At 38.1% G+C, this 22,752-nt stretch overlaps 1 protein-coding gene across 2 annotated transcripts in view; it reads right to left on the bottom strand.

The window, feature by feature from the left end:
- Positions 1-2,024: 2,024 nt before the first annotated feature.
- LOC117983911 (T-box transcription factor TBX20-like) overlaps positions 2,025-22,752 on the bottom strand; it is a 60,271-nt gene continuing 39,543 nt past the window's right edge. Inside the window, exons 3-7 of one of the 2 annotated variants that reach the window (XM_034970556.2) lie at positions 22,002-22,275; positions 21,184-21,348; positions 4,808-4,884; positions 3,204-3,278; positions 2,025-3,124 (exon numbers count right to left, since the gene is read on the bottom strand). In XM_034970556.2, coding sequence (XP_034826447.1) covers positions 2,698-3,124; positions 3,204-3,278; positions 4,808-4,884; positions 21,184-21,348; positions 22,002-22,275 — 1,018 coding nt within the window. In that variant the 3' untranslated portion in view covers positions 2,025-2,697. The remainder of the gene's footprint in view (positions 3,125-3,203; positions 3,279-4,807; positions 4,885-21,183; positions 21,349-22,001; positions 22,276-22,752) is intronic. The other variant, XM_034970564.2, reaches the window with a different exon arrangement.

Genomic DNA, 22,752 nt, shown 5'->3' with positions numbered 1-22,752 from the left:
ATCAGACCATGTCGAAAGTACGGCGTCACTGGTACAATTTCTGCGATTGGAAACAGTTTTACAAGCAATAAATTTTTGCAACCGGTCGGCGGGTACAACATTTATTAGCTACAATCCAGATTAGATTAGCGTTGCATCCCTCGGCCCTCGGGAGATGAAATTTGTCGTAGTAATGTGGCCACGCGCCGAACTAATTCGATGGAGACGACCCTTCCTCTATGTGACTTGAATGTCGCCTCGGCACTGTTTCATTTTAATTGAATAGTTGGCGTGGGGTTGTTTTCCTAGATAACTTTATAGTCGCTTTGCATAATTGCGGGTCGTGTCGCTCTAATTTGTTACAATTTCGCAATCTGTCACGCTTTGTCTCCGACATAAATCAGCTATTGTTTCTCGAACAATAAAAGCTTGAACGTTAAGTGAAAAGATAATTTTGATTAGTTCTATACCAAATGATTTCAGCATTAGTAGATACTTAGATAAAGTATTGTTCAATAAGTACTTAAGTAATTAATATAAATTAACTATTAGATGTAGCTAGAAAGTAAGTAGATGAAGATGCAAATTGTGCACCCCAAAGCTCTTTAGCAATGTTTTCGCTAGATTTCAACATGGGTTATTCAAGGGGCGGAACACCAATTCCTAAAAAGAATCCAAACTAATATTCTAAATACAAAATTGTGTCTGCCTACTAGCTTTTCACGGCCCATCCGTTAAACCGATTTCAATGAAATTTGGTAGGTAGGTAATAGAAAAATAATTCTATATATGTACATATTTCACTTTTTAGTTAAAGAAAGAAAAAATCGAGATAAGTACTAAAGTTACAACCAACGCTCAGTAGGTACTAAACTTATTCCTACTTTGCCCCCGCCACTTGTAAAGCTTCGAGCTTTTATTGTACTCGTAGCGCCATCTAGCGGTGGTTTCGTGGACAACGGAGAACCGGTTAAGTGATCGGACCCCGGGAAGCTAATTGATATACAAGGTTATAGGAGCTTTTGTTGTGCTCCATTTTTTATATTAATTCTAGGTTAAAGTTTTGAGTGCGTTTCAACCACAGACTTCAATAGTTAATTACTTAATTGTTTTATTCTGTAGGTACGATTCACTAATAGATATGTATAATATTATGTTACTTCATATCGGAGTAGTTTTCAATTTAAGGAAACGCAACGTGGTAAAAAGTATGTATTATAAGTAGGTACCTACATAATATACTTAAGTAAATGTATGAAAGTAGAGACTGGACAAAAATTTTCAACAGAGCCCTTGCTCTGTTGTCTTGCGCAGTTGGGGAGCGAACTGGAACAAAAATGAATGTCGTAGGTACCTACCTACTATAGGTACGTGACTCTATTTTGACTACAATTAGGGATGTAAGTAGGTGTATGCGCAAAAAGGGGAATAAGTCCTGTTTAAAATAACAAAAACGTCAACTAATAGGTACCTACTTATTACCTGATGTTTTTAATAAAACTATACTTTTTAACGCGAAGCTTTCAGCGAAAGACGTAGGTAAAACTTTTAAAATAAGTATTCAGTTCTATTTTGAAAAGATTTGGAAGGTTCTTATTCACCTTGACTAGTACTATTATGCCTGTGACTTCATCCGCGTGGATACCTACCTAGGTTTTCAAAAGTCCCGTGGGAATTCTTTGACTTTTCAGGGATAAAAAGTTCATGTCACTCTCCAGATCTTTTACTACTTAAATATATCCATACTACTTAGCTACCCATGCCATACTTAGTTACCCATCACGTCCATCTGTTTGTACGAACAAACAAACACATTTTCGTATTTACAATATGACGTAATGTTCAGTAGCTAAGTAAATGAGTTCTGGTAGAGGAGAATATTAATTACAAAGTAGCTGCTGCTTTTACCATTTCATCTGATTTCTCAGTCAGACTCATTTCTGTTGATTATCTATCAAATCAGTGGCTTCTACAGGTTCAACTTCAGTGTAAGGAAATAAAACCAAATAAAATATGTTAACAAACATTTAATTTTTTTCTTTATCAATATATTATTTATAGTAACTATAATTTAACTACATAGTAAATATAGGTACTTCTATCCGCCGAACTGAAATTCCGTAGAGCCCTATCTTAAACACAGACAGTGAATATATCTACAATTTATTTATAACATCTATCTTACTACAAACAACTATGTTTGCTAGAACATTATGTGTTTCCTTTGTATTGCACTTTTACCTAATCAATATAAACCATTTGCCAAATAATGAATAATTTAAAGAAAAACAGATATGTCGATATTGTCATCAATACGTTCACTCCCATTATTTTTCTATTACCATTCATGAATACCAATAATTCATAAAACTAATGCGAAATCATTCTAAAAACTTTATTAGGAACATAATAATATTATGATATTATAACAATTATTATTTATTATTTATTACATCCTTACACTAAATTTAAATAGGTATTTTATTTTACAATATTGTACAACGATGACCTGACATCGGGTCGAAATGTTCATTTCACTGTCTATTCAACCACTCACTCATTATGCGAAAGCACTAAATTCCAATGTTTATAACATATTACGCACTAAAAATCAAACATAAGTGCAACCATAATTACAGCGCCATTCCATTATTATTCTAATAACCTCTAGGTTTGCAATGTGAAGGAGATCGAGTCGTAAAGGCTACCGTAAAAGCACTAAGTCGGGCTGTGAGGGGGATGCGGAGTGTGCGGGGGATGAGGCGGCAATGAATGAGGGCTCGCGTCACGGAGAGAGTCCGGAGACGAGCCGGGAGACGACCGACGTGGCGGGTACGGCGAGAACCGGTGTTGGGACAACGATGGAACCCCGCCAGGATAAACCGGTCGCGGCAACTGCAGCCCCGACCCGGATGCCAAATGCTGCTGAGCAAGTAATTGTGGAGCCAGGCAGGCCCACTGTCCCCACAGCGCTGCAGCCGGAACGCCATACAAAGGGTACGCCGCACGTAGAAACAGCTGGGACCGAGCTGCCAGAATAGCTTTTTCTTCCAGAGTCAAATTGTTGTTGTGTTGATCCAAATCAAACGGCCGAAGAGGCGAGCGTAAATAGTGTTGCTCCGCGAGCATCGACTCCATCGTCTCTCTGAAATAATTGAATTCAATATAAGATATTTGTCAAATTGTCAACAATAACATGAGTAACGTTCAGATGTTGTATCTACCTAGAATTGGCGGCGCTGAAGCGCGCGTCATCGGGGAAGACTGATGATCTTTCGTGCTCCCCCGTGATATAGAATCTCAAAAAGAAACAAAATTCAAAAATAAAATAAACGTCTTAAGAGTTAATTAAGCCGGTTCTGAAGCGGAAAACGTACGTCAGGTGTATTTGAGCAATGAACAAGTTGTTGGAGAAATCGTGAGCAAATTATAAATCATCGGGCGAATGCAAAGTGGGTCTACATTCTACAATCTACATTTATCTCGATTCGATTAGGTACGAGTTAGAGATATAGTCGTAATTGAGTAGGCCTAGGCATCAATCAGTGTCGCTGCGTTTGTTTCTGAGAGCGTGTCCGATGCTCGATTAGAGAACAGATACCAAATTCTGTCATATCGTAATGAGGGCTAATGAATACGCGCGGCTGAGTGAATGATACACGGCGATCGCTCCTTCGGGCATTGGGCGATTATTACGCGCGTTCGCATTTCATCAATTATCTTTAAAAACTTATTTAAAATTCTTCGAAATCTAAACTTTATCCTTAAAGTTAAAAACGTACTTCTAAATGCATTCTAAGGCTGAGATCTATAGAGCGAACTTTGATTATGCTTCAGTAATGGACTAAGAGTCAGCTAGTGCCAGACCTTCGTTATTTTATAATAAAGCTGAAAGTTTATCTGCGTTTTGTACCCAACACAAAGAAGAACGATCAGCGACTATGAAGTTTAGATTATGATGGCTTTGGGAGATAACTGGTAACAAAGGTGTAAAAAATCTTACATAAAAGTAAAAAGTCTAACTTGTTTATATTTTTTTCGAATAGTATTAGAAATTACGTCGTGCATTGCCAGACACAGTGGCGTGCACAGTGTTTGAAGCCAGGGTAGGCATTAGTTAGGTAGGAATCTGTTTACTGACAGGTCCTAATGAAAAATATGCATTGAGCTATTACAACTGGGGTAAGCAGTGCATTTATGCCTCTATGACCTGCACGCCACTGGCCAGACAGTATCATAGCAGCCCCTTGCCAGGGGATTGTCACGACACTAAGTGTCTGGCAATGCATGACGTGATGATTTCTAATACTATTCCCAAGAAAATATAAAAAAATAGACTTTATACTTTGACGTACGATTTTTTATACCTTTATTACCCGTTATCTCTCAAAGCCACCATGATTAAAACTTCATAGTCACTGATCGTTCCTCCCTGTGTTGGAGACAATACGCATAGAAACTTTCAACTTTTATAAAATAATGAAGGTCTGGCACTCACTGGCTCTCCCTCTTTCTCTCTCTATTAGTAAAAAGAGACAGACTTATGCCAGCCATATAACGCTGTCTCGTTTTAACAGTGCCTTGAGTCTGACCAAAGTTTAAGTGCGCTCTACTATACTTAGATCTCAACTTAATGTAGGTAACTACTGAATTAATAATATTATGAAAGACATGAATTTTTTGTGGGTGTCTTTGAATTTTAAACCTACAAATATCTACCCAATTATTTGAATTTACGCAAATCAATAAATTCTGGTTAGTTTTAATAACTACGGCAATAGTTTTATTAGTTAAACCTAAATTTCAAAATATTTATGAAGATATTCACCTCTCGAATTCAGTAAGACGCGAGGAATCCCGAAATCCTTTAGCGAACGGATTGCTGTCTATTTTGAGCTTAGTAATCTGAAACAAAAGAAATGGTACCTTAATACAATTTTATCACGATGTTCAGAACCTCTTGATCTATGTTCTGTATAACACTAGTTGAATCAATTGTCCCGGGTTTTATTTATTGTTAAACATGAATATAATAAAGACGGTAGGTACGCAAATTGAAGGAGTTTTAGTAAATTCGTAGACTAGAAAGTATGGCTAAGTGATAACGATAACGAGGCAAAATGTATGTAGTATTTGAGTGTAACCGGTTACCGGGCTAAACCTAACTTCTAACAACGAAATCCATACATTCATACTCATACCTAAGTAAATGCTGAAAAAGAACCGGAAACAGACAAAAAATAATGTCAAAACTCGTTATGAATGATTTGTATAAAGTCCCTAAATCAAAGTTAATAATATGCTTGCAAAACAGAAATGCAATTAATTGTGTGTTGTGCTTATATGTGCAGTGAGTAGTTCCTGCAAAACTTCTCAGAATGTAAGCGAAATTGAGTCGATGGACTCATAAAATATACTGTTGATTTAGGTACAGAGCGAGGTGTTAAAAAATGTGTTTGGCAGAGGCCAAGCAGTGTGATGAGAAATCGCCCCCTCGCTGCGCGGGCGCACCCGCTGGGGCTTCACACAATTTGTGAATATATTTACGACAAATCTCCCGCAACCTGGTGCCATTCAAGCCTTGCCTGGCATAATGTCTGAGCACTTCAATGCCATTAGGTTACAAAGTTTTGGTAATCTTAGGTACATTAGAATTTAGAAGAGCCGTGGTAGAGTTCGAGTATTTTACATTTATATAGGTACTTAATTTACATGTTTTTTCGTTTTTCGTTTATTAATAACTAGCTGATGCCTGCGGCTTCGCCCGCGTGGACTACTCAAATTTCAAAACCCTATTTCACCCCCTTAGGGAATTTTCAAAAATCCTTTCTTAGCGGATGCCTACGCCATAATAGCTATGTGCATGCCAAATTTCAGCCCGATCCATCCAGTAGTTTGAGCTGTGCGTTGATAGATCAGTCAGTCAGTCAGTCACCTTTCCCTTTTATATATATAGACTAGCTTATGCCCGCGACTTCGTCCGCGTGGACTACACAAATTTTAAACCCTTACACCCTTACATTACATTATTACACCCTTAGGGTTGATCTTTAACTATGAGATTTTAACATAAATTATGAGCTTAATAAAATATGTCATACTGCTAATTGCAAAAATATTAACTACAAAACTTCTTTATAGACACTTCAAAACTGACAGACTTTCATACAAACTTCAAACCCCTATTTTACCCCTTTAGGGGTTGCATTTTGAAGAATCCTTTCTTAGCGGACGCCTACGTAATAATAGCTATCTGCATGCCGAATTTCAGCGCGATCCGTCCAGTAGTTTGAGCTGTGCGTTGATATATCAGTCAGTCAGTCAGTCAGTCAGTCAGTCAGTCAGTCAGTCAGTCATCTTTTCCTTTTATATATATAGATTTAAGAAGATGAAATGATACAAAGGGCAATTTTGAGCTAAATTAAATACTTGAGATGATAAATAAATTTATTTTGATAAGATTTAATACTCTGCTATCATAAACACCTTCGAAAATAAAGCTTTGTTTTAGGCCACATTTGAAAATTGATTTTGGCTTAATTGCTTAGCGACATGGGTTTGCCGGTAGGCTGGTATATAATTAGCCACGGCAACCAAAAACAATTTGGAAATTATTAACTACCCAATTGCCCCTACCGGGAATCTAACCCGGGACATCCCACTTATAAGATCACAGCGTTCACCACTGCGTCAAGGAAGAGCAGGAGGGAGGGTGCCTTTTTAAATTCTTTGAATGGTCCAATTGATTCGCCAAGTCAATTGGCGAAGTGTGAATTCGGTAGAGCAGTATTCGCAATAAACAAGTCATCGGGCAGCGATCGAGCTCGTGTCAATCTTTCAGCAACGCGCGTTGCGGCGGCCGGCGACGCGCCAGTAATTATCTGCCGAGTGATGCCGCACTATGCCAACCTGCTCAGCTATTCTAGCAGACTAGAGCGCTGCAACCTCGCTCTCATATTATATTTCATTACTCTTTTTGCTAAACTGCTGCCAGCGTTACAAATGTCGCAGACAGTTAGGCCGACCGCACTTTGGGTACGTTTTTTTACGAATTTGACTCGTGCGAACAGGCACGAACCATCCCGACCTTCCAATATTGGGAGTGCGCAGACTGGATGTGATTTAGTCGTACCAGCCATCGAGCTCGTGTCAATCTTTCAGCAGTGTGCGTTGCGGCGGCCGGCGACGCGTCAGTAATTATCTGCCGAGTGATGCCGCAGTACGCTTACCTGCTCAGCTATTCTAGCAGGCTAGTGCTGCAACCTCGTCCTGATATACTTATTTCATTATTCTTTTTGCTAAACTACTACCAGCGTTACAAATGTCGCAGACAGTTAGGCCGACGCACTTTGGTTGCTTTTTTGTACAAATTTTACTCGTGCGAACCCACACGAACTATTCCAACCTTCCATGTACTAGGTACAGGAGCGATAAAATTCGCAACCATAGTGCGGTCAACCTTACAACTTCCTACACAAGAGTTAATTGCATGATATTTTGACGAGTTCGCACTAGACAGGTAGGTAATTTAGGACGATGAACTCGACGAACGAGTGTAGGAAATTGCAATGTTAACGACGAAATGACTCGGAATCTTTTTAGAATGTTCCACCAAAAATAATCTAAGCGGCACCGATTAACCGCCCATTTTACTGTTAAAAATGTTTATGAATTTGTTTGATCTTGCGTCACGGTGAGCGATAATCTACGAAAGTTTTTGATACAGGCGTAGTATTGTTACAGATCAAAGGAAAATAGTAAACATGAGAATATATTAAGCGATATACGTCAAGTCTTCAGTTCCGAATGAATTTGATCCCCAGTAATGATGACGGAAATAGTTGTGACTTTTGACTGTCCATTCCGGTGTCGTAAATTACGTACAAAGAGTGGTTGTTAAGAGCTGAAACCATATTTTTGTCTTTTAGTCTTTTTATTTAATCTGGGAACTCAAAGAAATAAATAGATATGAAAATAAAAAAAAACGTCCAAGTGCGAGTCAGACTCGCGCACCGAGGGTTCCGTACTACAGTCGTTTTTTTTGCGACATTTTGCACGATAAATCAAAAGCTATGATTATCCATTCAAAAATCTGTTTTAGAATGTATAGGTAAATGGTTTTAAATTTTTATCATAAAAAATATTTTCCAGCAGAAATTACTCTATTTTTATGTTAAAAATATGAAAAATATTTGTCGTTTACGCATTGTGACGTCATTTTTCACTTTCCATAAAGCGTGACTTTAATAATTAATTATGTTAAAAATAAATAAAACTCAAGATTTTTTTAAATTATCTTTGATAATAAATTCTAGCTCCATAAATAACCACTATACAAAAAATCACATCATTTTATGACTACAGTCCAATACCCAAAGTCCAGCAAAAAAATTAGTGCATTGTCACGAAGTGAATATGATTTTTGACACAATGATGCCTCACGCATGAATGTCCAAGAAGCATGTTTTTTCGCCCCTCAAAGTCTGGGTGAACCAGGACGAGGTGTCGAGGGTCACGGTGCTACTTAGACTTGCACGCCCACCTGGCAAGCGATTGACTACAATGGAGACTGGGTGCGATGTAATGAGTGCGCCTTAGCTTAGCTAGTAGCTGATAATATTGACAGGTCTGATGGGTAACGGTTGAATGCGTTGTTGGTTGTATGACTTTGTAAAAAAACCGGCCAAGAGCGAGCCGGAGTCGCACGTAAAGGGTTTCGTACCGCCGCGTACAAGAAATAATACCTGTTAATTTTTTTAACTTACATGGAAGAAAATTCACATTCTCTGAAAATTTCAACTCTCTACCTGTTACGATTCATGAGATAAAGCACGCAACCAGACAGATGGATGGACGGACAGCTGAGGCTTAGTAATTGGGTCCGTTTGCACCCTTTGGGTCCGGAACCCTCATTAGGTACTATAATAAAAAATCCACCCTTACCAAGCAGGGGGGATACCTTGGTAGGGGCAAGTGGAACAGGCCAAAGATATACCCTACACTCAATACGGTTCTTATAATATTAGCTTTTCTGTTTGGGTGTCGACCTTCTATTTGGTAGGTCGAGGGTTCTATCCCGGGAATGCACCTCTAACTTTTCAGAGTTATGTGCGTTTAAGCAATTGAACTTAACTTGAACTTTAACGGTGAAGGAAAACACAGTGAGGAAACCTGCATGTCATACAGTTCTTCTCCATAATTTACTCAAAGGTGCGAGAAGTCTGCCAGCATGGTAGACTATTGTACTATGATCCCCTTTTCATTGAGAGGAGAACCGCCGACGAAGGGTCGATCACTATTATGATGATCCTAAAAAATCAGTAACTTATGATCGTTAGATTATTTTATCGTAACTTTTAAAATTAACAATCTATTAAATAAACTTTAAACAGAAGAATAATGAATGGATCGCTTTCATGCAACGGACGTTTATTAGATTTAGTACAAACATAAGGACGAGGCGTGTCAAAACAACCTAATTTAAGTATCAACAAACGCTCGCCTTGGGCGGCGGCGGCGGCGCTCCCGCTCTCTGGCAACATTAAAGGCGACTTAATGACATTATTCCCGGGTGGGAAACAAAAAAGTCTGGCTATAGCAAACTATAGACACTTTAGAACAACATTATGATGACGATGATAAAACATGGTGGAGGACAACGATATAAATCGTGAAAATATCATCTAATTGTTGAAATTGGTTTAGATTTGACGGTGTTGTGAAGTTTTGACAGAAGAATTATTGTTTTTTGGTATAAAAATATCCTAAATGTTAATCCAGAGTATTACAAAATTAATACAATACTGTTTTGGGTTTTATATAAAGCTTCCTTAAAATTATTCAAAATATTATGTAATGAACAGGAGTAGTCCATTTGTAATTTTATTATAAGTAGGTAGATGAGGTTAGAGGTAGGTGAGCGCAATGGTCCCGTTTTAGGTAAGAACCCTTTCTTTCTATAAGAGCATGTTAGATCCAAATTGCTTGTTTTCTGCTTTATCAATTAAGTATGGGACCACTTAAAAACAATCCCCCTTATGTGTACAAAAGCTGTATCTATAGCTGAGTGCTAAAAATCACAACATCCTTTGCTTACTTTCATCAAGTGCATCATCGTAGAACCGTCTATAATAGCCCAATAGACGTTTAGGATGGAGGAGGCTTAAGGTTAGCTCCTACCATTTCAATATATAACTTGATAAAAATCTATATTACCATACGTTTGCATGTTTTGTTCATATCTACAAAGAAAAACCTCAGGGAAACGTCTAGTGTGTGTGCGACCCTTAATGTCATTATTCTCGGCGGTAAATAAAAAAGTTCAAGAAAAAAGCGTCAAGAAGGAAAAGAAATTGTACGGCGCTAGCGCATGCCTTGCTTCAGGACGTACTGTATTGTCGTGATTTATGATGTATTTGGGGAAGTGCATTCCTACAAGTGACAGAGTTTTTAGATGACGCTCTAAAAATGATATTGTCTATCACTATAAATATCTATGAGTTGCCTACAGATGGTCTTATAGTTGAATAAAAATTTATTTCTGGTAGGTAAATCAGTAGAATAAATACATACCTACTTTTAGCAAAAATATCTACTTATAAGTAAAAATAACTACGTGTATTATTATCTGTAGTTTACCTATAAGTACTATTGCGCACAGACTTTAGCTTAATAGTTTGTGACTATTGCGTAAAGCATTTTATATTTTACATAACGGGTTTTTTAAAATTTAGTTATTAGTTGTGTACCAGAGTGTTCTGAACCTATAAATAGGTAGGTATCATGTTTATCAGCTATTCTTTACTTTGAAATTAAGAGATCAGATTTGAGAACCGACGAGTAAACGAGTAGCAAAATTCATACCTACTTTTGTCATAAGTCCCCGAAGCATACAAAAATCCATTTTAGAAGTATAAATATTTACCATTATCCTATTTAGAGGTGGAAAATAGATAATGAGTCGTGAAACATGGCGGGACGAGAAGGGGGACATGACAGGAGCATTCCGAGGAATAAATAAATGTCGTGTTACCGTTGCGTCGCCGTGCGCTTTATAGCCCTATTGATTGATATAAGGCCAGGAATGACGAATCTTCAGCGAGTTTCTTCTTTGAACCATAATTTCTGATCGATGTTTACAAGATTTTAAAGATAGGTTACTTAGTTATCCTTTTCGGAGTTATGTGCGTTAAATATCAATTGTTTTAACGGTGAAGGAAAACAGTGTGGCCTACATGCCTGAGAGTTCTTCGTAATGTTTTCAAAAGTGTATGAAGTGTAAATCCGCGCTTACCCAGTACAGCGTGATGGTCTATGCTATGCCCTAAACCCTGGGAAAATTCTGTATAAATAAATTAAAATTAATGTATACACAAGATAGTATTATAGCACAATAAGCAATCGAAAAATGTTAATATCTGTTTTTAAAATTATAATAATGAATTTTATAATTCATTTTAAAGATTAATTTATTTGTTCTACAAAACATTCTAAGCGCACGAACCTGATGACGCCAACATTAATTCCGAATGTGACGTCACATGAATTGAAGTTGTAATGTATTTCACTAAGAAAACACCGTTGTTCACCAATCCTTGTGACGTCATGACAGCTCATGAACCTAAAAAGATGGCGGGTAGCGTTTCGCGGCGAAATTTTAAATTCAAAATTTAATTGTATTTTTATTGCACTTTCAATCGAATAATTTTTTTGTAGTTTTGTGGTAGTTTATTATTATCACTTTAGATCATCAAATTAAGACACTTAAATAACGATAAAATACCCTATTGTGTTGAAAGATTTCTTTCTATAAACAACTTTGCGAATATCCTAACGTCTTATCGATTGTAGGAACTCCGCTAAGACAATAAATTTAAAACGACCAACAGCTGCGTGAGCTGTAAACGACGTTTTCGAGAATTCCAATGCTTTATTATTTTGCAAGTGTTCCGAAATTACTCCTGATGTATGTGGCTTCGATAAATAGGTAAAACCCGTCAATTCCTGGGTTTAAAATAATACGGCATTGGACTACTAGTCAAATTAGTAACTTTTTAGTTTTTTTGTAATATGCGAGATTCTATGAAATAGCTACTGTGATGTGACGTCATATCATAATTATGTACTTTTTTAGTTTATTCGATAATTTAAAATGGATATCACTCATAAACTAACAAAGGACGTGGATTTTACGTATTTTGGAAGACCCTCTTGTGGTTACATCACAAAAAAAATTAAAATGTGTTTATGAACAAATTTTCAAAGTAAGATAACTATACCAAGTGGGGTGTCATATGAAAAGGCTTTACCTGTACATTCTAAAACAGATTTTTATTTATTTTTATGCATAATAGTTTTTGATTTATCTAGGCAACATTCCTATTGTGCGAATAGTGTACGGGATCTCTACAGCAAACTAGAATTTTCTTTTCCTGTATATTTCCGGAAAATAATATTATTGCAAATACGCATGCCAGCTACGTCCACATAGGAAATTATTTGTCTACTTTATTTTACCGAACCAGCCAAGCCGTGTCACTAAAATGACTTAATTTCCAGTACTGTCTTGGCCCATAGCGTCCTGCATCTTATGTGTGTTAACGCATATGATGCAAGACATTATGCTGAGCTGTACACCCATTTGGGGTGGTGTCACAGATGAAAATGTTACATCTGTACTTTGTTTTTATCTGTGACACCAACAACAAATAAATGCATTTTCTTTCTTTATTTCTTTCTTTTACTTGGCTATGTCAGTTTCAAATAGCGGTATTTATTATTCCACAGTATTAATTACTTACTAGGTATACATTTAATCTTAGTAGGTACCCTCGTCGCCTTACGTATAATATGATCAAGAGTGGCATCATTGATTAGGTGCATCATCTCTTACCAGATAGTAACTCGGTTGGATGTCTTATGCAGTATATTATTTAGTCTATTCAGTATTTAATTAATATCGGCATGATTCCTGAAGGTTTATTATGTTTGTAAATTGTTGCGTATTCATACAAGTAAATCAAATACAATGAATATAATTTTAATTTCTCATATCCCCTCATCTTCATCTAAAAATTCAATCAAACGTAAGCTATCATGTATTGTACCTATTGACAATATAAGATATATTGAATACAAATTATACAGATCTTCCGCGATTTCTGCTGCGATCTTTATAAGGACTCTGCCCATCCACATTATCTTGCTATTTGTTTCTACGGTTTAGTTACATAAGATTTCTCTTCATATTTTTTCTCTTTGAGAAACATTGGATCATTAGTATTATTTTTAAATTGATTTGTTTTCAACGCCCAAATCATTCTGTTTAAACTAGAACTAGTGGTGGTCTTTCGTTGGTTTCATTGATATGGGCCAAGAGTTCCTTGACAGGGCCTACAGACAATATGAGGTCGATTTTAAATTCATGTCCAAAATCACGACTGTAGACTTTTAAGATCAGGGAGTAGGCGATCCGCCACATTTCAATTAAAACAGCTTTTCTAAATAAACATTAGTTGCGGACTGCGGTCAAGTCAAAAAACTAGGATTTGAATTGACACATGTCAATGTGAAGGTCGAGGATTGATATTTGCTTGTTACAGATTAAAATACGATTATGGCTAAGTGCTTTATTTGAAAAGGAGGCCTTTTATTGATATTTACGTGACAAAAACGTGCGTGGGTGATCTGGATAAGGTAGCTATCGAAAAATAAATATTTACACTTCCGTAGCGCGTGCAAAATGAAAATGAATTGTAAAAAATTAAAACCCCACTTGTATATCAATCTCGCAGGTACAAGTAGGTTTGAAGACCTTCCTGGACCAGTGGTGAGCGCTGTGGTCCTGTGGGAGGTCCAAGGTTTAATTCCTAGCAGGGACAATTTGGGACTTTATAATTTCTAAAATTGCCTCTGGTCTGGTGGGAGGCTACGACCGTGGCTGATTATCATATTCTACCGGCAAAGCCGTGTTGCCAAGCGATTTAGCGTTTCGGTACGATCGTGTAGAAACCAATAAGGGTTTTAGTAAAACTGCAGGCAAACGTGGTCATGGGTCAAGCCTGCTTCCATCTTAGACTGCATTATCACATTACTTACTGGTAGAGATCGCAGTCAAGAGCTAAATTGTAATGGAATAAAAAAGCTGTGATAGCCTAGTGGTTAAGGAAACCATCTTCTATTCGGCACGTCGGGGATTCGATCTCGGGCACGCACCTCTAACTATTCGGAGTTATGTGCCTTTTAAGCAATTATATATCACTTGCTCTGACGATGAAGGAAAACATCACGAGGATAGCTGCGTAGCTGAAAGTTCTCTGTAATGTTCTCAAAGGTCTGTGAAATATGCCAATCCGCATTTGGCTAGCACGGTAGACTATGGCCAAAACCTTCTCATTTTGAGAGAAGACCGGTACTCAGTATTAAGCTGGTGATGATGTTAAAAAATTGATGATGATGATGATGATGAAAAAAAGTAGGTATATACCTAACTAATTTAAACAGGAATTTCTATTTCTTATTATAGTAAATACATTTTATATTAACCGAGTAAATTAAACTTGGAGTACAACGATAAATGTAGTTCTCCTGAGGTGGCTCGGTGCGCAGACGCAATAAATTGAGACGGGCCGCACACGACGGCTCTGCGTGACGTCACACCCAGCGTGATCGATGGCAGGCGAGAAGGAGATCACGCTGTACCACCCTCCTCCCAACACGAGAGAGAGTGGGACCAAACACCAATAAATAATTCCATGTTAAATTATTTTAAATCCTCTCATAAGCAAGTACGTTGACTCCTTGTATTTTTGACTTATGTCGTCGTGTTATCGCGCTGTATTGTTTGCTGAAAAACTGACAATTGCAACGACACTGATGTTTTATATAGAATAAGTCCCGCAAGTTACTAATGCGCGTGGCCGCCATTTAAGTGACGTCAGCACTAGACTGACGTTTCGAGCTGATGGTATATTTTTATTTCGGCTGACGTCAAAATGACGTCATTTCGATGTTAATGAGACATGGTTCCAACGCAATAGCAATTTGAGGGACTTATAAAAAAATTATTGGACCGTTTGCATAAGTCTCAGCATTATTTTGTTTATCTGCTGCGACTTCAAAAATAATATCTATAATATAAAAATGAATCACTAAATGTGTTGGTCATCGCAAATCTCGAGAACAGCGGAACCGATTTCGCTAATTCTTGTTTTATAATATTGCTTGAAGTATGAGAATGGTTTTTACGGAGAGAAAAATTTAAAAAAATTGAATCGACTCTTAGGCGGAACGAAGTTCGCCAGGGCAGCTAGTTCATAATACAAATCTCTAATACCACATGTTAACCATATGAAATCATTCACTTTCTTCTCACACGAATAGTTTGGTAAGGAAGGGTAGGTACTTTTCCGCGTATTGTGTTTCCTATAAATCGGGTATCTTTAAAACAGTGAATAGGCATCTTCACATTATCCCATCGTGATTATGGTCAACCGTGTGCCTATAGTGAGTAAAAAAAGTAACCTCGAAATGGAATACAGTACTTACGCGGCAGAAAATAATCTACATCGACCTTTAGAAAGAGATACCGCTATCGGTCTCAACGACAGAGACAATGCTCTACAAAACCGCTTTTGTAGAGCATTGTCTCTGTCGTTAAGACCGACAAAAGGTCACATAGGTATGAGTGACAGAGACAATGCTCTACAAAGTCGAAATCTCATTCTAAAGATCGATGTTCATTATTTTCTGCCGCGGACTGTACCTACGTACCTCTTCCAAATTATCTTTCTTCATCATCGCGTTGGTATACTCACGTACCTTACTGAATCATCACTAAGCGGGTACCAATCGCAAAAATAACTTATTTGAGTTTGTAGGTTGTTGAATAAAGCCCTATAGATTACTCATTTATGATATTATCAAGAATTTATTAATAATGGCAGTACGTTGACAAATATAAAAGGATCGTATTCAAAAGAATGAATCGATTATTTGGAAAGAAAAAGAAGAACGGGGGAGAAGTAAGCGGTGCGGGGGAGGGACAGTCGTGACACCTGACCGCAGCCATTTTGGCCCGTGAAATATGTTTATTTGTCATGGTGCCCTTTGTTATTGAAATTGTGTTTGCCTTTACTCCTTCTTTATATTGTTCGATTATGTCTGGTTAGAACTCGTTTGTGGATGCTCAATGTGAGAATAGTTGTGGATTGAACATTTTAGAATATTGATTATTGATACTGAGAAATGAGAAATAAATTTCAATTAAGTAGCTATTGAGCGTGTTTACGCGTATGCGTAAGGCTGATCGGGCAGTTATTTCCGTGATTATCATCTCAAGACGCGCTTGAAGGTAGATATGACTAACGGAAATAGTGTCATAATTTCTCTAATCGGCGTATTGTACGTTCTACCTCGTGCCACCTATTAGTATGGTATTTGCGTCAAGATTAAAACGTATTAAATGTAATAAATTGATAATTTACGTAGCGTATTATGGCTTAGTTTGGACAAGCGTTGATTAAGCAAATGTTTGCTGATGTCGCTTCAAAATTTAAGGGTTAAAACTTAACATCTAAGCCACTTCTTAAATCAATATTAGTTGTATTTACTAACTGCTAAGTATTATTAAGTGAAACATACTTATTGCTATTGTTACAAAAGTAGGTATAATTTTAAAAAGTTAGAGCTGCGTGCCCGGGAACGAAACCTGGATCCTTCGACGGCTGATGTCTTAACCACTAGGCCATACATAATAAATGGTACGTTTTTTTTGTTTTTTTTTTTTTAATTCTAATAGAATAAAGTATCACCGTTTGTACAATGTACCTACAGATACAATGTATGTATATTAATCGATTCAAAATATAACATCTTATTGGTGCTTTATCATAGGGGACGCTGATATGAGACGAGATAAGATCGTTCAAAGGAAAAAAAATGTGAAATGTGTTTTTTGTGCCACGGCGTGAGACTACGCGTCGCCGAGGCGCGCCGCGGGGTGGTTTCCCGGGAAATCGAACCTGCTTCAATATTTAACGTTTTACACCCACCACTCCGTTGTTCATTTTGTGAACCAGCCTTTGTCCTGGTGTCCACCACAGGGTGAGGTGACAATGTTTGTAAGAGTTTACGTGTCTACGATACACAATGCGTTTTTTAATAGCCGATGACTAGTGAATTTGTTATGATCGATTACCTTCGGGAGAAAAAATCTCGCGGATGGCAACCTGCCGTGACGGATCGACGATTTAAAACATGTTTATCCATAAAAATGACTGTTCTTGCTAGGCCTTGCCTTGGCCTAGGATGCTTGCCAACTACTTTCTTTTTACATACTTATTTAATTTCGGTATTTTTAACCGACGCGACTTCCAAAAAGGCGGAGAGCTAAGTGCGTTTTTTTCTATGTAGGTATTCCGATTTCTCCGAGGTTTCAGACCGATTTGCCAATTTTTTGAGCCAATGGGAATGGACTATATTGACTTTAAAAAAAACATCAAAAACACTATTTTCACCTTAGTTCACGAAATCGTAAGCTGTATAACAGAAAAATAACTGTAAGCTTTTCCTTTTATTAGTCTAATAGCAATAATAGTTCGAAAATAAAAATGTCATCACAGATTGATCACGTAAAACGACCAAACACTCTATCAATATTTTTTTGTCAAAATGAAACCTATGTGGGCACAAGACATATCGGGCGGCGCAGGTGCAAACAAGCTAAGTGTGCTCTTATTGTTGTAAGGGATTGGGTTATCAGTGACACTATCTGGTTCGACAAATGTTCGGGCTGTCAGAATTGTGACGTCAGCCAAATCGGTGCGCCCGCGCCGCCCGCCTTGTCGTGATCCAGACCCGATACCACTTTGAACGTTCTGAGGTTGTGACTTAGTCTTTTTGGATTATTATTTATTTTGGGGCTACATGATCTTGCTTCGTGTTTATTTTTCTAAACTTTCCCTATATTGTAATTTATCCTGCATTAAAATCCTGACGAAGTTGTGACATTAGCCAAATCGGTGCGCCCGCGCCGCCCGCCTTGTCGTGATCCAGACTCGATACCACTTGAACGCTCAAGTAGTGACAACGTCTCTTTCGATTCTTTATTTTGGGGCTACATGATCTTGCTTCTTGTTTATTTTTCTCAACTTTTCCTATCATTATCAATTTATCGCCAGCCCACTATTGAGCAGTGGTCTCCTCTTAGAATGTAAAGGGTTTTGGCTGTATAGTCCACCATACTGGCCAAGTGCGGATTGACAGACTTCACACACCTTTGAGAACATTGTAGAGAACTCTTAGATCACAGGTGTCCTCATGATGTTATCCTTCACCGTTAAATCATAATCCAGCGCTTATACTTTCCTATATTGTATGTTAGCTTGCATAAAGAAAAAAAAGAGTCTTCGAGAGACTCTAACTCAAATCTGGAACATCGTTTCTTTTCATTACTTATTTAGTTTCTTTACATTAGGTACTTTCAGTCAAAACTAGTGAAAAATTAGGTGTCAAAAGAAAAATAATAATTTGATTAAATAACACTGTTCACATAGTTCTCAGTGTTCTATGGTTGCGTACTTAATCATTTCTGTTTAGAACCGATCCATTCGTATAGTTCTATCATTAGGCGTTAGCTGTAAATCTCGTGGCGCGTTAGAATCAATGGATATCAATAATACGGCTCCGGGGAGCCATTCGTGTTGCGAATCGCATAGGCGTGGCCGTTTACTATAGCAAATTGACGCTCTATGCACCACCAAATCAACAACATAACATGATTGTGACAAACACGTATAAACTTAGGTCGTAGGTACAAGTTACGGGTGTAAAAAAATTTGTGTTTTTTTGTTGTCCGGTGGGTTTTTAATACACGATCTTTGGAGAGAGATCAGGATATGTGGTCATATCAGTGATAGTGGAGTGCTGAGGACATATCCTGATATGGCCTCATACAGTTGTGCCACAGCAAGCTGACATCTTCCCAGGGTCGCCGGCCAGACCCGCACTTCAGCGACTCGCTACCTCGAAGTCCCAGCGTCAGGGACTACTGGATGGACGGATCAGGATTCAGGAGGAAGAAAATTCTGATGAATTCAAAAGCTCTCAAATGCTTTCATTTTCCTAATAAGTTAGAAGATACCTATCTATATATCTTGGAATTCAGTTACAAGTTAGCCCTTGACTGCGATTTCACCTGGTGGTAGGTATCTAACTATCTACCTAAATAATGACGTATAGCATAAAAGTAAGGCAGTTTTATTGATGATGAAGCTTATGGTTCCTTGCGAACCTAACTAAATAAATTCCTAATTTTAAAAGTCGTTTTTCTGAAAGCTACAAACCAAGAAGAAGTACCTACTTACAGAATTAAATCCACTTTTCTAAAGCTACCATCAAATCTAAAATAACCAAGTCTGAGTCCACCTCACTAAATTGCGATACGTGTAATAATTTACAAATTGTCCAAACTCGTCTCCGAATCCACATTTTAAAGCGCACGAAACGAAACATCTAATTAACGAACGAATGAAGATTTATGTACCGCGTTGTCGATATAAAGTAACGCTTCCTTTATGAACCTCAAAACGTCCTAATTACTACACGGAGGAACAAAACGAGGAGCCGTGACGCCCAAACGCTCTTGTGACAGGGAATTAATTGCTCGTGGCGACACATGTAGCGTGCAGACACGGGTGGGCTTACGGGCGGAGCGGAGAGCGGGAACGCTTGTGACCGTGTCTGCACTCTGCTGGCTCTTATGGACTAAGACCTAGCGCGTGTCAGACCTTCGCTATTTTATAAAAATTCAGAGGGTCCAAAATAGCTTAAAATGGTTTGTAAATAAATTTAATATATGCCCACTATGTATTGCCATGTCAGTGCATCGCCTTATTAGAATCTGGCTGATACTAATATGTATTGGTCGAATATTAGGTAATAACCGGTCTTATTAAAAAATCTAATAAGAAAACTAGAAAAGAGCTGATGATCTTCAAACGGCTGAACAGATTTCCTTGGATTATAGCTAAGAACAATCTACGATCAAGCCACCTTTCAAACAAAAAAAAAACTAAATCAAAATCGGTTCATTCGTTTAGGGGGCTACGATGCCACAGACAGATACACAAACACACAGATACACAAGTCAAACTCATAACACCCCTCTTTTTGGGTCGGGGGTTAAAAATTAGACTTTATACTTTGACGTTAGATTTTTACACCTTTATTACCTGTTATTTCCCAAAGCCACCATGAGCCTAACAAACGTTCTTCCCAGTGTTGGGGATAATACGCAGAGAAACTTTCAGCTTTTATTAAATAACGAAGGTCTGGCACGTGCTGGCTCTCTCTCTATTAGATGTATTAACATTTTCGACACTCCGCTCGTGTTTATAGACATCTTTATAGTGAGGCAGTTTTGGAAAATACTAGAGGTGTATAATTAATACTATGAACCCTTAGTGGTACGGTTTTGTTTGAAGGTAATGTAGTGGATTGTAGCCTTGACAGAGTTCCGCATACGAAATCACCCAAACCTAGGATCACTGCTTATAAGCAGTGATAGTCTAGTGAGTAGTGGTTAAGACGTCGTAGTGACGTTTGAACTTTTAATGCAAGGCAATTTCGTTGTTGTTTAGTTAAATGAATAATCTTCTATTTCAGACAAGGTCTATAGGTAAGGTTAAGGATAATGCTAAAGGTGTATTAAGTACAATGGTCACTTGGTGGTACGGTTGACTTGTAGCCTTGAAAAATTTTCACATTAAAAAAATTACCCAGACCTAAACCAATTTAGAAAAGAAACCTAGATAGCAAAAGACATTAGCAACAATAGCCGATTGTACAATCCAGTCAAGCTAAATTTAGCTCGGTGAAAACTTTAATCATCAGCACGGCGCGCTCGTCACTCGCACGGCCCGTCCATCGCCAGCATCGCCCGCGGTGGCCGCTTGATACTCAAAAAATTATGTGCCACCTCCCTTTGTTCAAGCTGGACATACCTTTCAGCGAGATGCAATTAGTGTGCCAGAAATAGAACACGTCGATAGTCGGCCGACAACGCACCGCGATTTCAGACGTTTGGCTCCTCTGATCTATTTTAGATATAGAATGATATCTAACTGGTGAAGCCAAATAAAATAGTAGACATCTTATTTATGTGTTTGTACAACTCATTTCAACTATGTAGCAAAATGTGCTTACAAGTTGATTCTGGTAGGCTGTCACTGCGGTGAACACGCACTCTGGGAAGACGAATGTTTTGAATTCCTCTTGCTCGAGATCGGTTATGGGTGCGTTGATTGCTCCTTCCCGTCGCAGGACCAGGTGGATACGTGGCTGATATTTGTGCATTGAGTTCAGCACCAACTATGGAGGTAAAACAATTGTGTTATTAGTGCATAATACCTAATGTTAATGACAATAAAATTCTTTTATTTGACGTGGAGAGAGCTAAACTTGCAATTTCTCTACGTGATCCGAATATCAGAAATGAGGAGATCCGTAGGAGTACAAGAGCAGCCGCAGAATTGGTAATGCGCAGGGTATATATAGTTCGATGAACCGATAGATGTTAGGTTCCAAATGTGATGGAATGGCAACCTCGCACTGGAAAGCGCAACGTTGGCAGACAGCCCCATTACGTGGATAGCCGACATTAAACGCTTCGCAGAGAGCCACCGAATTCAGGCAGCGCAAAACCGTGGCGTGTGGAAGGCTCTACAAGAGTCTATGTCTATCAGTGGACGTCTATTAGTTGATGAAGATGACCAGTTTGACGTATGTTTCTTTTAAGACCACGAAAAAAACTCATTTTAGAGATAAAATCGTACATTAGAATAAGTCGTTATTATTTTAACTTTGTGATATCTCCTAAAATATTATTCTAAATTAAATGATACAAAGGGCAATTTTGGTCTAAATTAAATACATGGTAAACAATTTTAGAGAAAGATGATTTTGAAGTGAAAATTATGTTAATTGATAAAATATTTTTTTATATAAAAGAAAGACTAAAGTACCTGTCCATTTTTGTCCATTTCGTTATTAGTTAGCTTGACCTTCTCGAACGAAACTACTTGCTTGCGTAGCTGGTCGCCGGAGAAGGGTGAGTCAGGGTGTGGGTATAGTCTCGCAGGCGCCGGGGGATCAGCCTTGCCTGCCACGAGCCACGAGGACCGGTGGTAGGCGTAGCGGTACCGCTTGCCGTCTACAGGTACCACGTCCAGGAGTACCGCGTACCGCGCCTCCGCTCGACACCCCGCGAAGGACACTCGTACTGTCGGGAACATGCGTCTGTATGTCAAAATAATAATTGTTTTATTCTCTAGCACACTTGCTCCCTCAACGTACTTACATCTAAACTAAACACCGACATGGTTAAGAATCAGTAACCCTTATTACAAATGCGAAAGTGGGTTTGTTTGTTGGTTTATTGGTTTGTTGGTTTGTCCTTCAATCACGTCGCAATGGAGCAACCGATTGACGTGATTTTTTGCATGGGTATAGTTAAAGACCTGGAGAGTGACATAGGCATACTTTTCATCCCGGAAAATCAAAGAAATCCCACGGGAATTTTAAAAAACCTAAATCCACGCGAACGAAGTCGTGGGCATCATTTAGTTATTAGCTGAGCGATCAAGGTCTCATCATGAAATCCGTAAAGTGTAAAATATATGGGCATTATTGCTTCTTTTCAATCATTTTCATTTGGTGAAATGATTAATTATATTTTTTCGTCATAGTGATTTCATAGGCGATTTTTCACGGACA

Source organism: Maniola hyperantus, chromosome 1 (genome assembly GCF_902806685.2).
Source record: "Maniola hyperantus chromosome 1, iAphHyp1.2, whole genome shotgun sequence".
Lineage (NCBI taxonomy): Eukaryota > Metazoa > Arthropoda > Insecta > Lepidoptera > Nymphalidae > Maniola > Maniola hyperantus.
This window is presented reverse-complemented; position numbering and strand designations above follow the sequence as displayed.